Source organism: Blastomyces gilchristii (genome assembly GCF_000003855.2).
Source record: "Blastomyces gilchristii SLH14081 genomic scaffold supercont1.10, whole genome shotgun sequence".
NCBI lineage: Eukaryota > Fungi > Ascomycota > Eurotiomycetes > Onygenales > Ajellomycetaceae > Blastomyces > Blastomyces gilchristii.
The window spans coordinates 373,340-386,897 of record NW_003101673.1 but is presented as its reverse complement, the minus strand read 5'-3'; the positions used below and the strand labels follow the sequence as shown (position 1 = coordinate 386,897).

Here is a 13,558-nt window from a genome sequence, read left to right as displayed (position 1 = left end):
AATAAATGAGTCTGAACTCTTTCTATTATTCTAGATATATTAATACTTCATATAGTTAACAGTAGTATTATTATTATTATTATTCTTCAATTATAGATGTATACAGTCAGAGACTATAACATCTATCTGAGAACTAAAAGTTCTCAGAGTTTTTCCTATATCTATAAAGTTAACTATTATACATTCATCAATTTCAGATATGTAAAATCAGAAAATTTCAGCTCAGAATATAAAAACTGTTTATAAATTGCAGTATTTTAACATCTTTTGATACTTTGAAATCATTTGATATGATAAAAGAAAAGAGAACACAGTCTTAAAGATAGACATATTAAATAGATAGATAGAAAAGAATAGAAAGAAAAAAGTAAAGTAAAATAATAAGAGACTGTAATGAAATAAATTATTAAAAGATAGTATATAGCTGTTTTAACAGACTATATCTGATCAATTTTCTCCTCTTCATATTTAGATATTTCTGAATTCAGTCATTTTCTTATAGCTGCTTGAGTTTCTGATAGAAAGTCTATTAAGTATTTAATTTCTGTCTCAGTTGAGAATAAGAATCTTATATTTAATTAATTTAAATTATACTTCTCTTTCAATCTGACTCTGAGACTATTGTATAATGCACAGTGCATTATAATATACTCAGAATTCTTATTTACATTGCAGAATGAGCATTCTATTGAATGAAATCTATCATCAAATCTTTATATATAAGATTTGAAATAGTTATATTCTAATTTCAGCTGTATTATAGATGAGAATATTTTCTTTTTATATTTAATTAAACAAGATTTTCACTTGAGTTTTATTTCAAATCTTGAATAATATATACTCTTCTTTTATTTCTGCCAGCTTTCATTTCACTTATCTAAACAAGATTCTTTTATTTTTCTCTTTATAAAAGATCAGAATATAATTTTTTGAACAGATCTGCTTAATTCTGAATCTTTTTTTACAGCTAAATCAGTCAATTCATTTTCATGAATATTCATATAAGTAGGAACTTAGTGCAGATGAATTATCAGCTTTAATATTCTTCTCTTTTGAATTTTTGAAATGAAGTTTAAGATTAGTTCAAGATTCATTTGATTATTATAAATCTGACTATTTCTAAGTCTTTTTAAAGCAGCTTGACTATCAGAGAATATTTATATCTCTTTCAAACTATTTTCTCTTTTATGAGATTTTATTTTAATAAGTTTGAAAGCTTTTACTATTGTAAATAGTACAGCATCAAAGACTTCAGATTCACAGTCTAAATTTCAGAAATCTGAGATAAAATTAATATTATCTTCAGTATAAGCAATGTCTGCATTTAATCTATTCAAATTCTCATTTTTTGAGTCATCTGAATAAATCAAAATAGAGTCTTTTATATTAATTATAGAAATTCTCTTCAAATACTGTTCATATTCTTTCTCTTTAGATAGTTCACTTATTTATAAGTCTATAAGAGATTCAAGCTTTTCTCTTCAGAGAGATAACTTCTCATGATCAACTTTTTCAATATTTAAAGAAGAAAATTGATTTTTAATCAGTGAGTATAGTCTGTACAGTTGATAAGACATTTTCTTTGAAGAATTATTTTCATTTCAATTAAGAAATCTATTTCAATTCAGTTCATTTTCAGAGTTAACTGATGAAAATGAGAAAGAGACTCTTTCTCTGATTATATAATTTAAGCTCATCTTTATAACTCTCAGAGTATAGTTTATACAGGTCTTTTTAAATCTAATAGCAGAAGAGAGAATTGAAGCTTCAATTTTCATTACTTTAATAGAAGATGATTTAAATACTCTCAGAATTCTTCTCAAAGCTCTGTTTTACAGACTTTGAAAGAGTTCAGTGAAATTTTCTTAATTATTTCATCAAACTTGAACTTTATAATCAGCTACTGAGATAATACAGGCTATATATAACTATCTCATAGTCTGAAAGAATAGATCTCTCTGTGTATTTGATAGTCTGATAATGTTATTTAATAGTCTTTTTGTCTTGATAGTTCTTTGTTGAATATGATATTTAAAATTCAACTTGAAGTTTAATCATACTTCTAATCATTTAACATTTAAACTGGGTTTAATCTCTCTATTTAAAAGAGTTAGAGATAGTTCTTTCTCATTGAATCTAGAAAAGAAATGAATTAACTCAGTTTTATTCATATTAAATTGAATTTGATTGATATCTACTCTGAGAAGAATTTTCTTTACAGCTTTTTCAATCACTTTCAAATTCTCTTTGATAGTTTTTAAGCTGTAGACTAGATCAATATCATCTATATAACTCAGAGATTATACTATTTTTATATTTCTATCTTTGAATAAATATGCAGTGTATATTATAAATAAAATGAGTGAGATTGAAAATTCTTACAGTACTTCTATTTTTATCTCAGTCTTGTCTTATTTCATTTTATCAAAGAAAAGTTGTATGATTCTTTTAGATATAAAACAGTTAACTCATTTTATTAGAGAAAGTAATAGTTTTAACATCTTCAAAGTCTGAATTAACTTTGACTTTGAAATATGATCAAATGCTTCTTTTATATTAATAAAAACTGCAGTTAAGATCAGATCTTCATGCTTTGCTATTTAAATATTATAAATAACTAAGAGAATAGTGTTAATTACAGAACATTATTTTCTATCTCTTATTTATTCACTGAATAAAAGAGAGTTATTAATAGAGCTTATAAAAGATAGTTAAGTAGCTATTATCTTTTTTAAAATCTTTTCTAGACAGTTTAATAGAGATATTACTCTATATAACTTAGAAATTAAAGTTTTTCTATTAGATTTTACAAGAATCACTTCAGTGACTTCTCTTCAGCATTCAGAATGATATTCATTTTTCAAGAGATTGAAAAAGAGCTCAAAATATTCATTCTTTAAGTAGGAATATGTATTTTAAATAATTAAGTGATTAATTGAATCAGGCCCTGTAGCAGTTTTAATAGAACTTGAGAAGATAGCTGACTCTAATTCATCTTATGTAAGATCAGGTCATTTCCAGTCATTTTCATTAATATAGTTGAGAAGTGATATATTCTCTTTCTCTGAATCTGAATCTGAATCTGATGAGTTCTGAAAGAGAATTCTCATGAAAGCTTAACATTTTTCCTTAAAAGAGTTTACTATATATAATTCATTCTGAAACTTATATTCTAAGGCTGGAAGTTTTGCTATACAGTCTACACTTCTTGTTTTAGTATAATTAAAAGCTTTAAAAACTTCCTTTTCTTATACTTCTTTAAGAAATTTATTCCAGCAGTCTGTTTTAACTCTTTTAATATCTGAAAAATATTCATTTTTGACAGCTTTGAACTCTTTATCAGATATTACATTATTCTTTCAATCTCTTCTAGCAGTAGCTAATTCTTTTCTTTTAGATGAGATATTCTCATTTCATCAAGGTTTTGAATACTTAGAAGATTTTCTCTTTAAAATATTATCTCTAACACTTATTAGAATAATAGATGTAATGAGCTTCACTCTATTCTTAAGTATTTCATTTGAGATATCTTGACTAGAATTTCAATATAGCTCACTCTGTCTTTCAGATTTTAACAGTTTTATACTTTCTTCAACTGCTTTTCAATCAGCTTTTTCAAAGTTAAACTGATTAGAGAGAAGAGAATTTTCACTCATTTGTTTTTCACTCAGTTCAAAATCAACAGTAGTCTCTTAAGCCTGTGAACTGTGGCGGGCTGCGCCCGATCAATTATATAGACTATTTCATTACACTTCATAGATTCTTTCATTCCCGATCACCAATCCTCAGCCGCTACAAACGCGCGTAACATACACTTCAATTCTCAGCCATTTCTGATCACTGATCCTCGGCCGCTACAAACGCGTGTATATTCTTCCATCTCAAAGCTTTACTGCGTACATCATCACATACATGTATAAATATTTATCTCAATCACTGATTCTCACACTTTCTCTTTCTTTTCTTCTTTAATATTTTTATCTTTGTTATATAAGATCTATCAATATTATACTGATCTATTCAGTGTAGACTTCTTACACTATAAAAATATTCATCATCTTCTTATTAGAAAATGATTATTTATGCATTATCTTCTCATTAGAAATGATTATTTATTAAGAGATATCTGAACATGTAACAATGCATAAGAAATGAAGAAACAGTCAAATAGTTAAGTAGACACTGAGTTCTCAGATAGAAGCTTACTCATCAGTTACTTTAACTCTATAACAAGATCTTATAAAGAGAATAAGATTTTATAAGAGAATATTAATAAAAGATCTGAGAGTTCTGATACTCAGATATATAAGAATACAATTACACTTCTTCAGATTTCATAGATATTATATATTTAATAATTGATATAATCATGTCTAACAATAATATGAAACTCTTAAATGTGAGTATAGATATAATATCACAGTGACTCTGAATAATATTGAAATTATAACAGTAATAGATAGTAGACATGCATGTAATTTAACAACTTTAATACAAAGACATTCAATAATTAACTCATATAATTTCAATATCTACAGAATTGAATATAAAAGCACTGAAAGAATGCTTAGATACTTCTATATATTTTAATACTTTCAATCTCACTCTCTACTCATCATGAAGAATGGAAATACTCATGAAACTGAGTATAGATGAAGATGTTATCAGTTTATTAATCAATCAAGATTAATATATTAATGAATAATTGAAAGATTATATAAAACAGAAGTTTCATTCATGAATGAAAGTATATGAATCAGTATTATAAATATCTGATAATATTATAAAATATCTTGATATTCTGTTCTGAGACACTGTCATGAAATAGAAAGCATTAGATTAATTATAGAGTACTTAACAGAGAAACACTTCTCTTATAACACTTATTTCTGACTTCAATATCAAGATTCTAGAAGTAGATAATCAATCTTGAGAGAATCAAATGAAGATTAGCATGCTTAAGAAGACATTAACTTTCAAACTCTTACAGACTCTTATAAGTGTAGATAAAGATCAGACTTATAAAGGCTTCTACACACAGCTTCAGATATTGAATGACTGTCTTATCAAGCTCAAGAGTATACAGAACAGTGATAGAAGATATTACATCTTAGTCACTTATACACTCACATCAAAGAATAATGATGCAGAGATTATGAACTGAATAGATTTAAATATCTATGCATAAGCAAGAGTTTCTGTCATTTAAACAGACTTCTGAGTTTCTAAGATCACTTCTGAAGAAGTCACTGATCAATATCAATATAAAGTGTGTATCAACTGTAACTAATCAGAACACATTGCTTTCAACTGTCAATTGATCTATATATCTTCACACTTGAGAGAAAGATCAGTGTCTGTTCATGTTAACTACATTACAGTGAAGAAAGATTCAGAAAATAACTATAAAAATATCTCAGTGAAACAGAGAAAAGATTAACTTCTGTTCATTATTATTATTATTATTATTATTCTTCAATTATAGATGTATGCAGTCAGAGACTATGACATCTATCTGAGAACTTTTAGTTCTCAGGGTTTTTCCTATATCTGTAAAGTTAACTATTATACATTCATCAATTTCAGATATGCAAAATCAGAAAATTCCAGCTCAGAATACAAAAACTGTTTACAAATTGCAGTGTTTTAACATCTTCTGATACTTTGAAATCATTTGACAATATCATGACAAAGAAAAGAGAACACAGTCTTAAAGATAGACACATTAAATAGATAGACAGAAAGAAATTGAAAGAAAAAGATAAAGTAAAGAAAAACTGTAATAAAACAAATTATTAAAAGATAGTATATAGCTGTTTTAACAGACTATATCTGATTGATTTCCTTCTCTTCATATTCAGATAATTCTGAATTTAGCTATTTTCTTATAGCTGCTTGAGTTTCTGATAGAAAGTCTATTAAGTATTTAATTCCTGTCTCAGTTGAGAATAAGAATCTCATATTTAATTGATTTAGATCATACTTCTCTTTCAATCTAGCTCTGAGACTATTGTATAATACACAGTGCATTACAATATACTCAGAATTCTCATTTGTATTACAGAATGAGCATTCTATTGAGTCAAATCTATCATCAAATTTTTGTATATAAGATTTGAAATAGCCATGTCCTAGTTTCAGCTGTATTATAGATGAGAATATTTTCTTTTTACATTTAATTAAACAAGATTTTCACTTGAGTTTTGTTTCAAATCTTGAATAATGTATACTCTTCTTTTATTTCTGCCAGCTTTCATTTCACTTGTCTAAACAAGATTCTTTTATTTTTCTCTTTATAAAAGATCAGAACACAATTTTTTGAATAGATCTGCTTAATTCTGCATTCTTTTTTACAGCTGAATCAGTCAATTCATTGTCATGAATATTCATATGAGCAGGAACTTAGTGCAGATGAATTATCAGCTTTGATATTCTTCTCTTTTGAATTTTTAAAACAGAGTTTAAGATCAGTTCAAGATTCATTTAATCATTATAAATCTGACTATTTCTAAGTCTTTTTAAAGCAGCTTGACTATCAGAGAATATTCATATCTCTTTCAAACAATTTCCTCTTTTATAAGATTTTATTTCAATGAGTTTGAAAGCTTTCACTATTACAAATAGTTCAGCATCAAAGACTTTACATTCACAGCCTAGATTTCAGAAATCTGAGATAAAATTGATATTATCTTCAGTATAAGCAATGCCTGTGTCTAATCTATTCAAGTTCTTCTTTTTTGAGCCATCTGAATAAATCAGAATAGAGTCTTTTATATTAATTATAGAAATTCTCTTCAAATGCTGTTCATATTCTTTCTCTTTTGATAGTTCACTTATTTATAAGTCTATAAGAGATTCAAGCTTTTCTCTTCAGAGAGATAACTTCTCATGATCAACTTTTTCAATATTTAAAGAAGAAAATTGATTTTTAATCAGAGAGTATAGTCTGTACAGTTGAGAAGACATTTTCTTTGAAGAATTATTTTCATTTCAATCAAGAAATCTATTTCAATCCAGTTCATTTTCAGAGTTAATTGATGAAAATGAAGAAGAGACTCTTTCTCTGATTATATGATTTAAGCTTATCTTTACAACTCTCAGAGCATAGTTCATACAGGCCTTTTCAAATCTAATAGCAGGAGAAGGAATTGAAGCTTCAATTTTCATTGCTTTAATAGAAGATGATTTGAATGCTTTCAGAATTCTTCTCAAGACTCTGTTTTACAGACTTTGAAAGAGTTCAGTGAAATTCTCTTCATTATTTCATTAAACTTGAACTTCATAATCAGCTACTGATGTAATACAGGCTATATATAACTGTCTCATAGTCTGAAAGAATAGATCTCTCTCTGTATTTGATAGTCTGATTATGTTATTCAATAGTCTTTCTGCCTTGACAGTTCTTTGTTGTATATGATATTTAAAATTCAACTTGAAGTTTAATCATACTTCTAATCATTTGACATTTACACTGAGTTTAATCTCTCTATTTAAAAGAGTTAGAGATAGTTCTTTCTCATTGAATCTAGAAAAGAAATGAATTAACTCAGTTTTATTCATATTAAATTAAATTTGATTGATATCTGCTCTAACAAAGATTTTCTTTGCAGCTTCTTCAATTACTTTCAAATTCTCTTTGATAGTTTTTGAGCTGTAGACTAGATCAATATCATTCACATAACTCAGAGATCATACTATTCTCATATTTCTATTTTTGAATAGATATGCAGTGTATATTATAAATAAAATAAGTGAGATTGAAGATCTCTGTGATACTTCTATTTTTATCTCAGTCTTATCTTATTTCATTCCATCAAAGAAGAGTTATATAATTCTTTTAAACATAAAACAGTTAACTCATTTTATTAGAGAAAGTGACAGTTTTAATATCTTTAATATCTGAATTAACTTTGACTTTGAAACATGATCAAATGCTTCTTTTATATCAATAAAAACTACAGTTGAGACCAGATTCTCATGCTTTGCTATTTAAATATTATAAACAACTGAGAGAACAGTGTTAATTGCAGAACACTGTTTTCTATCTCTCATTTATTCACTGAATAAAAGAGAATCACTTATAGAGCTTATAAAAGATAGTCAAGTAGCTATTATCTTTTCTAAAACCTTTTCTAGGCAGTTCAATAGAGATATTACTCTATATAACTTAGAAATTGAAGTTTTTCTATTAGATTTTGTAAGAATCACTTCAGTGGCTTCTCTTCAGCATTCAGAATGATATTCATTTTTTAAGAGATTGAAAAAGAGCTTAAAATATTCATTCTTTAAGTAGAAATATGTATTTTAAATAATTAAGTGATTAATTAAATCAGGATCTGCAGCAGTTTTAACAGAACTTGAGAAGATAGCTGACTCTAATTCATCTTATATAAGATCAGGCTATTCTCAGTCATTTTCATCAATGTAGTTGAGAAGTGATATATTCTCTTTCTCTGAATCTGAATCTGAATCTGATGAGTTCTGAAAGAGAATTCTCATAAAAGCTTGACATTTTTTCTCAAAAGAGTTTGCTGTATATGATTCATTCTGAAACTCATATTCTAAGACTGGAAGTTTTGCTACACTTCTTGTTTTAGTATAGTTAAAAGCTTTAAAAACTTTCTTCTCTTATACTTCTTTAAGAAATTTATTTCAGCAGTCTGTTTTAGCTCTTTTAATATCTGAAAAATATTCATTTCTGACAGTTTTGAACTCTTCATCAGATATTACATCATTCTTTCAATCTCTTCTAGCAGTAGCTAATTCTTTTCTTTTAGATGAGATATTCTCATTTCATCAAGATTTTGAATACTCAGAAGATTTTCTCTTTGAAATATTATCTCTAACACTTGTTAGAATAATAGATGTAATAAGCTTCACTCTATTCTCAAGCATTTTATTTGAGATATCTTGATCAGAATTTCAATATAGCTCATTCTGTTTTTCAGATTTTAACAGTTTTATACTTTCTTCAACTGCTTTTCAATCAGCTTTTTCAAAGTTATACTGATTAGAGAGAAGAGGATTTTCACTCATTTATTTTTCACTCAGTTCAATATTAAATTGAATAATCTCATGACCTGATTCTGATGTCTCATTTGAATTAATAAACCAGTTTATAAGTCTTCTTTTCATTAGATTTTGTGACATAAAGATTAGATCTATAATAGACTTCTATTTCATATCTTTTCTAAAGAATGTTTGTTGATCAGACTTATTAATCAAATCTATTGAATGCTCAAAGGTTCATTCAATCAGATTATCAGCTCTCACTGCTCTCTTGCATTCTGAATTTCATCAGAGATAATGTGCATTGAAATCTTCTACAATTATAGAGTTTCTTAATAAAGTTATATTCAGAAATTCTCTATCAATTATTCAGATATTGTTATTTTTCTTCAATGACTTTTCATTATAGATATTTATAAGCTGTATAGTATCAAACTTATTTTCTTTATCTATAATATCACTCACCAGAATATCAGGGTCAGACATGATATCAAATCTTAGATTAAATTAATATCTTGATCTCTTTCTTTCATAGATCACTACTCTTGACTTTATCTCAGACTTTTGAGATAGAAAGCAGTAATAGCTTGAATAAGAAATAATATAATTTTACTCAGTATCAAAATTCGGTTCCTGAAGTAGTACAAAATCAACTTTTTATTCAAATATAATTTGAAGACAAGAATAAATACAATTTGAGTTTCTATTCATATTATTTTGAATAAATGTGATTTTTGAAGAGTTTTTAAACTTTTTTTATTGTTTTTGTTGTATATTCATACTAAAAGAGAGTAGAGATAGAGTAGAATCTAGTCACTATTATCAGATAGTAGATTATAACTATTTTGAAAAGTAGGAATCTCAACTGCTTACATTATATCTAGTTTATTATCAGAGTCATTTCTCAATTCTCTAATCTTAACAGAAGTTTGAGAATTCAAATTCTATTTACATTTAGCAGAAGAATTGAAGTTTGAAGATTTAAATAGTTGAGAGTTTCTTCTTTTTAAGCTTATAGTTATAAGTCTACTGACTTGACTCTTCTCTTCAGTTCTAGATTAACTTTGAGCTTTATCTTTTCTTCAGTTCTTTTGAGTTCTAGAAGTAAATATACATTCTTTTGAGCTAGATGCATGTTTTTCTTTGCAATTAGAGCACTTAAGCAGAGTGTGTTGATATATTTCATCTCTTTTTAAGCATGTTTCACATTTATACTCACTAGTTTTATAATCTCTGGCACAGAATGCACATTTTAAGTCTCTAAAATATGAGATTGCAAAGTATTCATATCTTTGACAGTTTGAACACTGTGTTTGAGCTTTGAGATTCATTCTTAAGTCTTTATATTCATGAACTCTCATTTTCAAATCTGTTACTCTTACTTCAGAGATCTTTGACTGTTCAAGTGTTTTTATATATACTAGAACAGAGGCATTTCTCCTGCTTTGTCTGAACTTAATTGAATTTAGTTATACAGACTCCTTTCTCAGTTGAATAGAGTTGTATTCTTTCAATTCATTTTTGAGAAGTAGCATTTCTTCTTCACAGTCAAAAATTTCAACTAGAATATTATAAAGAATGAATTTGTCTCACTTTTTATCTCTCTTAGATAGAATTGTTGTGTTTAGCAAAGATTCTACTGCTGACTTTCAGAGATTCTCATTCTGAATAAGGAATTCAGCACTGAATTCAGACATTGTAGTCAGAATGATGAAGTTTTCAAAGAATAATAACTCAATTAAAGCTATAACTGATTTTTAAACTTTAATATCAGTTATCAACTGAGAAAAGAACTGCTGATTAATTTCATTTCTGATTCTGAAAATGAGATTTGAGTTTAGCTTGTTTCTTTGCAGAATGTTCTGATTTGAGACTTTGAGAATAAGTCTTCTATTTCTGAAGATTTGAAAGTTTTTCTCTTTTTACATTTTCTTTTTCACTTTTCTATGAATAGAGATATGAACAGTATTCTTCTCAGTTTTCTCAGGATTTTGAGCAGATTTTGAGATAGCAGGTTTAGAGATAGCAGATTCAGCTGCTTGAGCATATATTTTCTTCTAATTCAAAGAAGAAGAAGAAGTAGAAAAAAAAGAAGAAGAGTAAGATGAAGAGTCAGTGATTATACAAGGAATTTTCAATGTTTTTTGAACTGTGTTTGAGATTTCAAGTTTGAACTTGATTATCTTCTATAGTTGTCTAGTCTGAGTATGAAGAATTAACAGAACTTCTTTATTCATCTCACTTAGATACTGCTTTTCAAGAATCTTGCTTGCTTTTTCAAGTTCCTGTATTTCAAGAACTTGTTATTTCTCTATTTTTTCTTTCTTTCTTCTCTTCAGAATTTCAATCTCAGGAATAGCATTTGAGAAAGTATCTTTTTTCATATTAACTGAGTGTATTTTTGAACTTATTATTCTCACTCAATGAAAAGTTGATCAGACTGTTTCAATTGAGATATTTCTAAGTCTGTTTTCAATTGAAAAGTTGATCAGACTGTTTCAAAAGAAGAATAAAAGACTTTTGTGTATAAAACACCTGATTTTTTTCACACTAGTTCAGTAACTAGATTAGATTTTTAAAGAGAATCTAATAAACTAAAATTGATTTTTGAGATAAATCAATAAAATCTTTATAATCTCTTTCTTGAGATACAGTGAGAAAGAGTATGATATCAATTGATAATAAATCAGATAATATGACAGTTTTTGAGAGAAAAACTGATAAAAAATAAATTAATTTTTTACAGAGAAATTGATTAAAACTATTCAATTTTATTCTAAATTATTCAATTCTTCTCACACAACAAGTGTGTAACTCAAATCAGTTAATAAAGAGTATAAAAAAGAATTAAGTATTAATGAAAGCTCTTCAGTCACTGAAAAAGTAATTCTTACTTAAAAGAATATAAAATTATAACAGAAAACAGCTCTGTTTTTTTATTCTTTGTAAGAATATTATATAAAACTCAGAGAAAAATATCTTACTTTTTCAAGAGAAGTAAAAAACTATTTCTAAGATCTTTTTTTTGTATTAACTGCTGCAGAAGAATGAGATAGAAACTGCTAAGATATGTACTACTGTATACTCTCTATCAAGACTTTCCCTCTTCAGAGTCTTGATATTATAGAGAATATAAGTCTGTTTCTATATAATAATATAAATATTGTCAGCGGGATGTAGAGAAACTGGTTATTTATATCTTAAAATAGAAGACTTTGTCAATGATTATATTAATATAGAGTTAATTCTCAAATTCAATAGAAATCTAGTGTTGCTGTTCTCAATCTCTTGCAGAATCTATTGAATATTGAGATATTAAAGCTAGATTTAATATATCTCACTGTGCAGGGATCAAAGGCTCAGTCAGATCTTGAAGTATACTGATTTTATAGTTATTGATGTGCTGTTGACTCATTGTCCACTGATTATGTATTGAATGCTGTTGTCAAGGTATCTTTTTGTATTGTTCTGCCGGGGATGAGCCAGATTGAGAGGGGTAGTACAAGGGTGAGACTTGGTATTGAAGTCTAGATACACTGACAACAGACTGTGAAGGTTGCACTTCAGAAGAGTCTATTGATTATGTGCTTGATATTATCGCTGAGGTATCTTTTTGTATTTTTCTGCCGGGGATGGGCCAGATTGGGAAGGGCGGTACGAGGGTGAGACTTGGCGTTGGTGTTTTGGAACATCAAAGATGGACAGGGTTTTCGCGGAGGTCGCTCCTCGGATATCTCCACAACTACAGGTCGGGGATCTTCCAAAATCGAGAAGATTGGTGCATATGGCTAGGTCTCTTCACCTTACAATTTGTATGGCACTTTGGCCCGGGGTTGTGGTGTGGTAGGGGAGAACGGGGGATAATCCCACACAGGAGTTTCGAACAACGTCCGGTTCACATTTGGCTGGATAACTCCACCACCACACAGGGTATGCGGTCGGCGATGGGGTCAGAATGCTCGTATGATTGAGGGCTTTTCGATGGATCTATCGGCGGGTTCTTATTTGAAAAATCGAGCGAGTTCGTGGTGGAGCGGTTGGCATGTAAAATCTGAAAACTTCTGTTCAAATTCATAAACAGAAGCTTGAAGAGATTGAATAATAATAATTTGAAGAGAAGATGATAATGAATACAATTCTTGTATCTACTGTGATTGATAACATGTATAATATGAAAGTCATGATAGACAGTGATCTATATTACTATACAATGATAAAATCTTCAGTTGTAAGACATTATAACCTTCAGTGTATTTCTTAATTAAAACTCTGACTTCTTGCAGAATTTGATAATCTGAAAGATGCTTGTACTCATTACATAATAAAACTAAACATAGATGTGAAAGAACATCAATGTGAAGATGTCTATATATATGAAGTTAATAATCTTAATTATAATCTTATATTAGAACTTGTCTAACTATCTGAATAAGATATCTTACTGAATGCTTGAAACAGAAGCTTGATATTCTCTAATGATAATAGAATTCATGAAGATGATATTTATAAGACTATGAATCTTACACAGATCTCTGTCAACACTTATAAA

At 27.7% G+C, this 13,558-nt stretch overlaps 1 protein-coding gene across 1 annotated transcript; it reads left to right on the top strand.

Moving 5' to 3' along the window:
* Nucleotides 1–12,596: 12,596 nt before the first annotated feature.
* Nucleotides 12,597–13,049, top strand: BDBG_17194 (uncharacterized protein). Its single transcript, XM_031724972.1, has one exon. The coding sequence runs from the start codon at nucleotides 12,642–12,644 to the stop codon at nucleotides 12,978–12,980; it is 339 nt and encodes a 112-aa protein (XP_031578769.1). The 5' UTR covers nucleotides 12,597–12,641; the 3' UTR covers nucleotides 12,981–13,049.
* The last annotated feature ends 509 nt before the right edge of the window (nucleotides 13,050–13,558 follow it).

Excerpts from the sequence above, each read along its gene's own strand:
- BDBG_17194 (XM_031724972.1), top strand. The coding sequence starts at position 12,642 with ATGGGCCAGATTGGGAAGGGCGGTACGAGGGTGAGACTTGGCGTTGGT.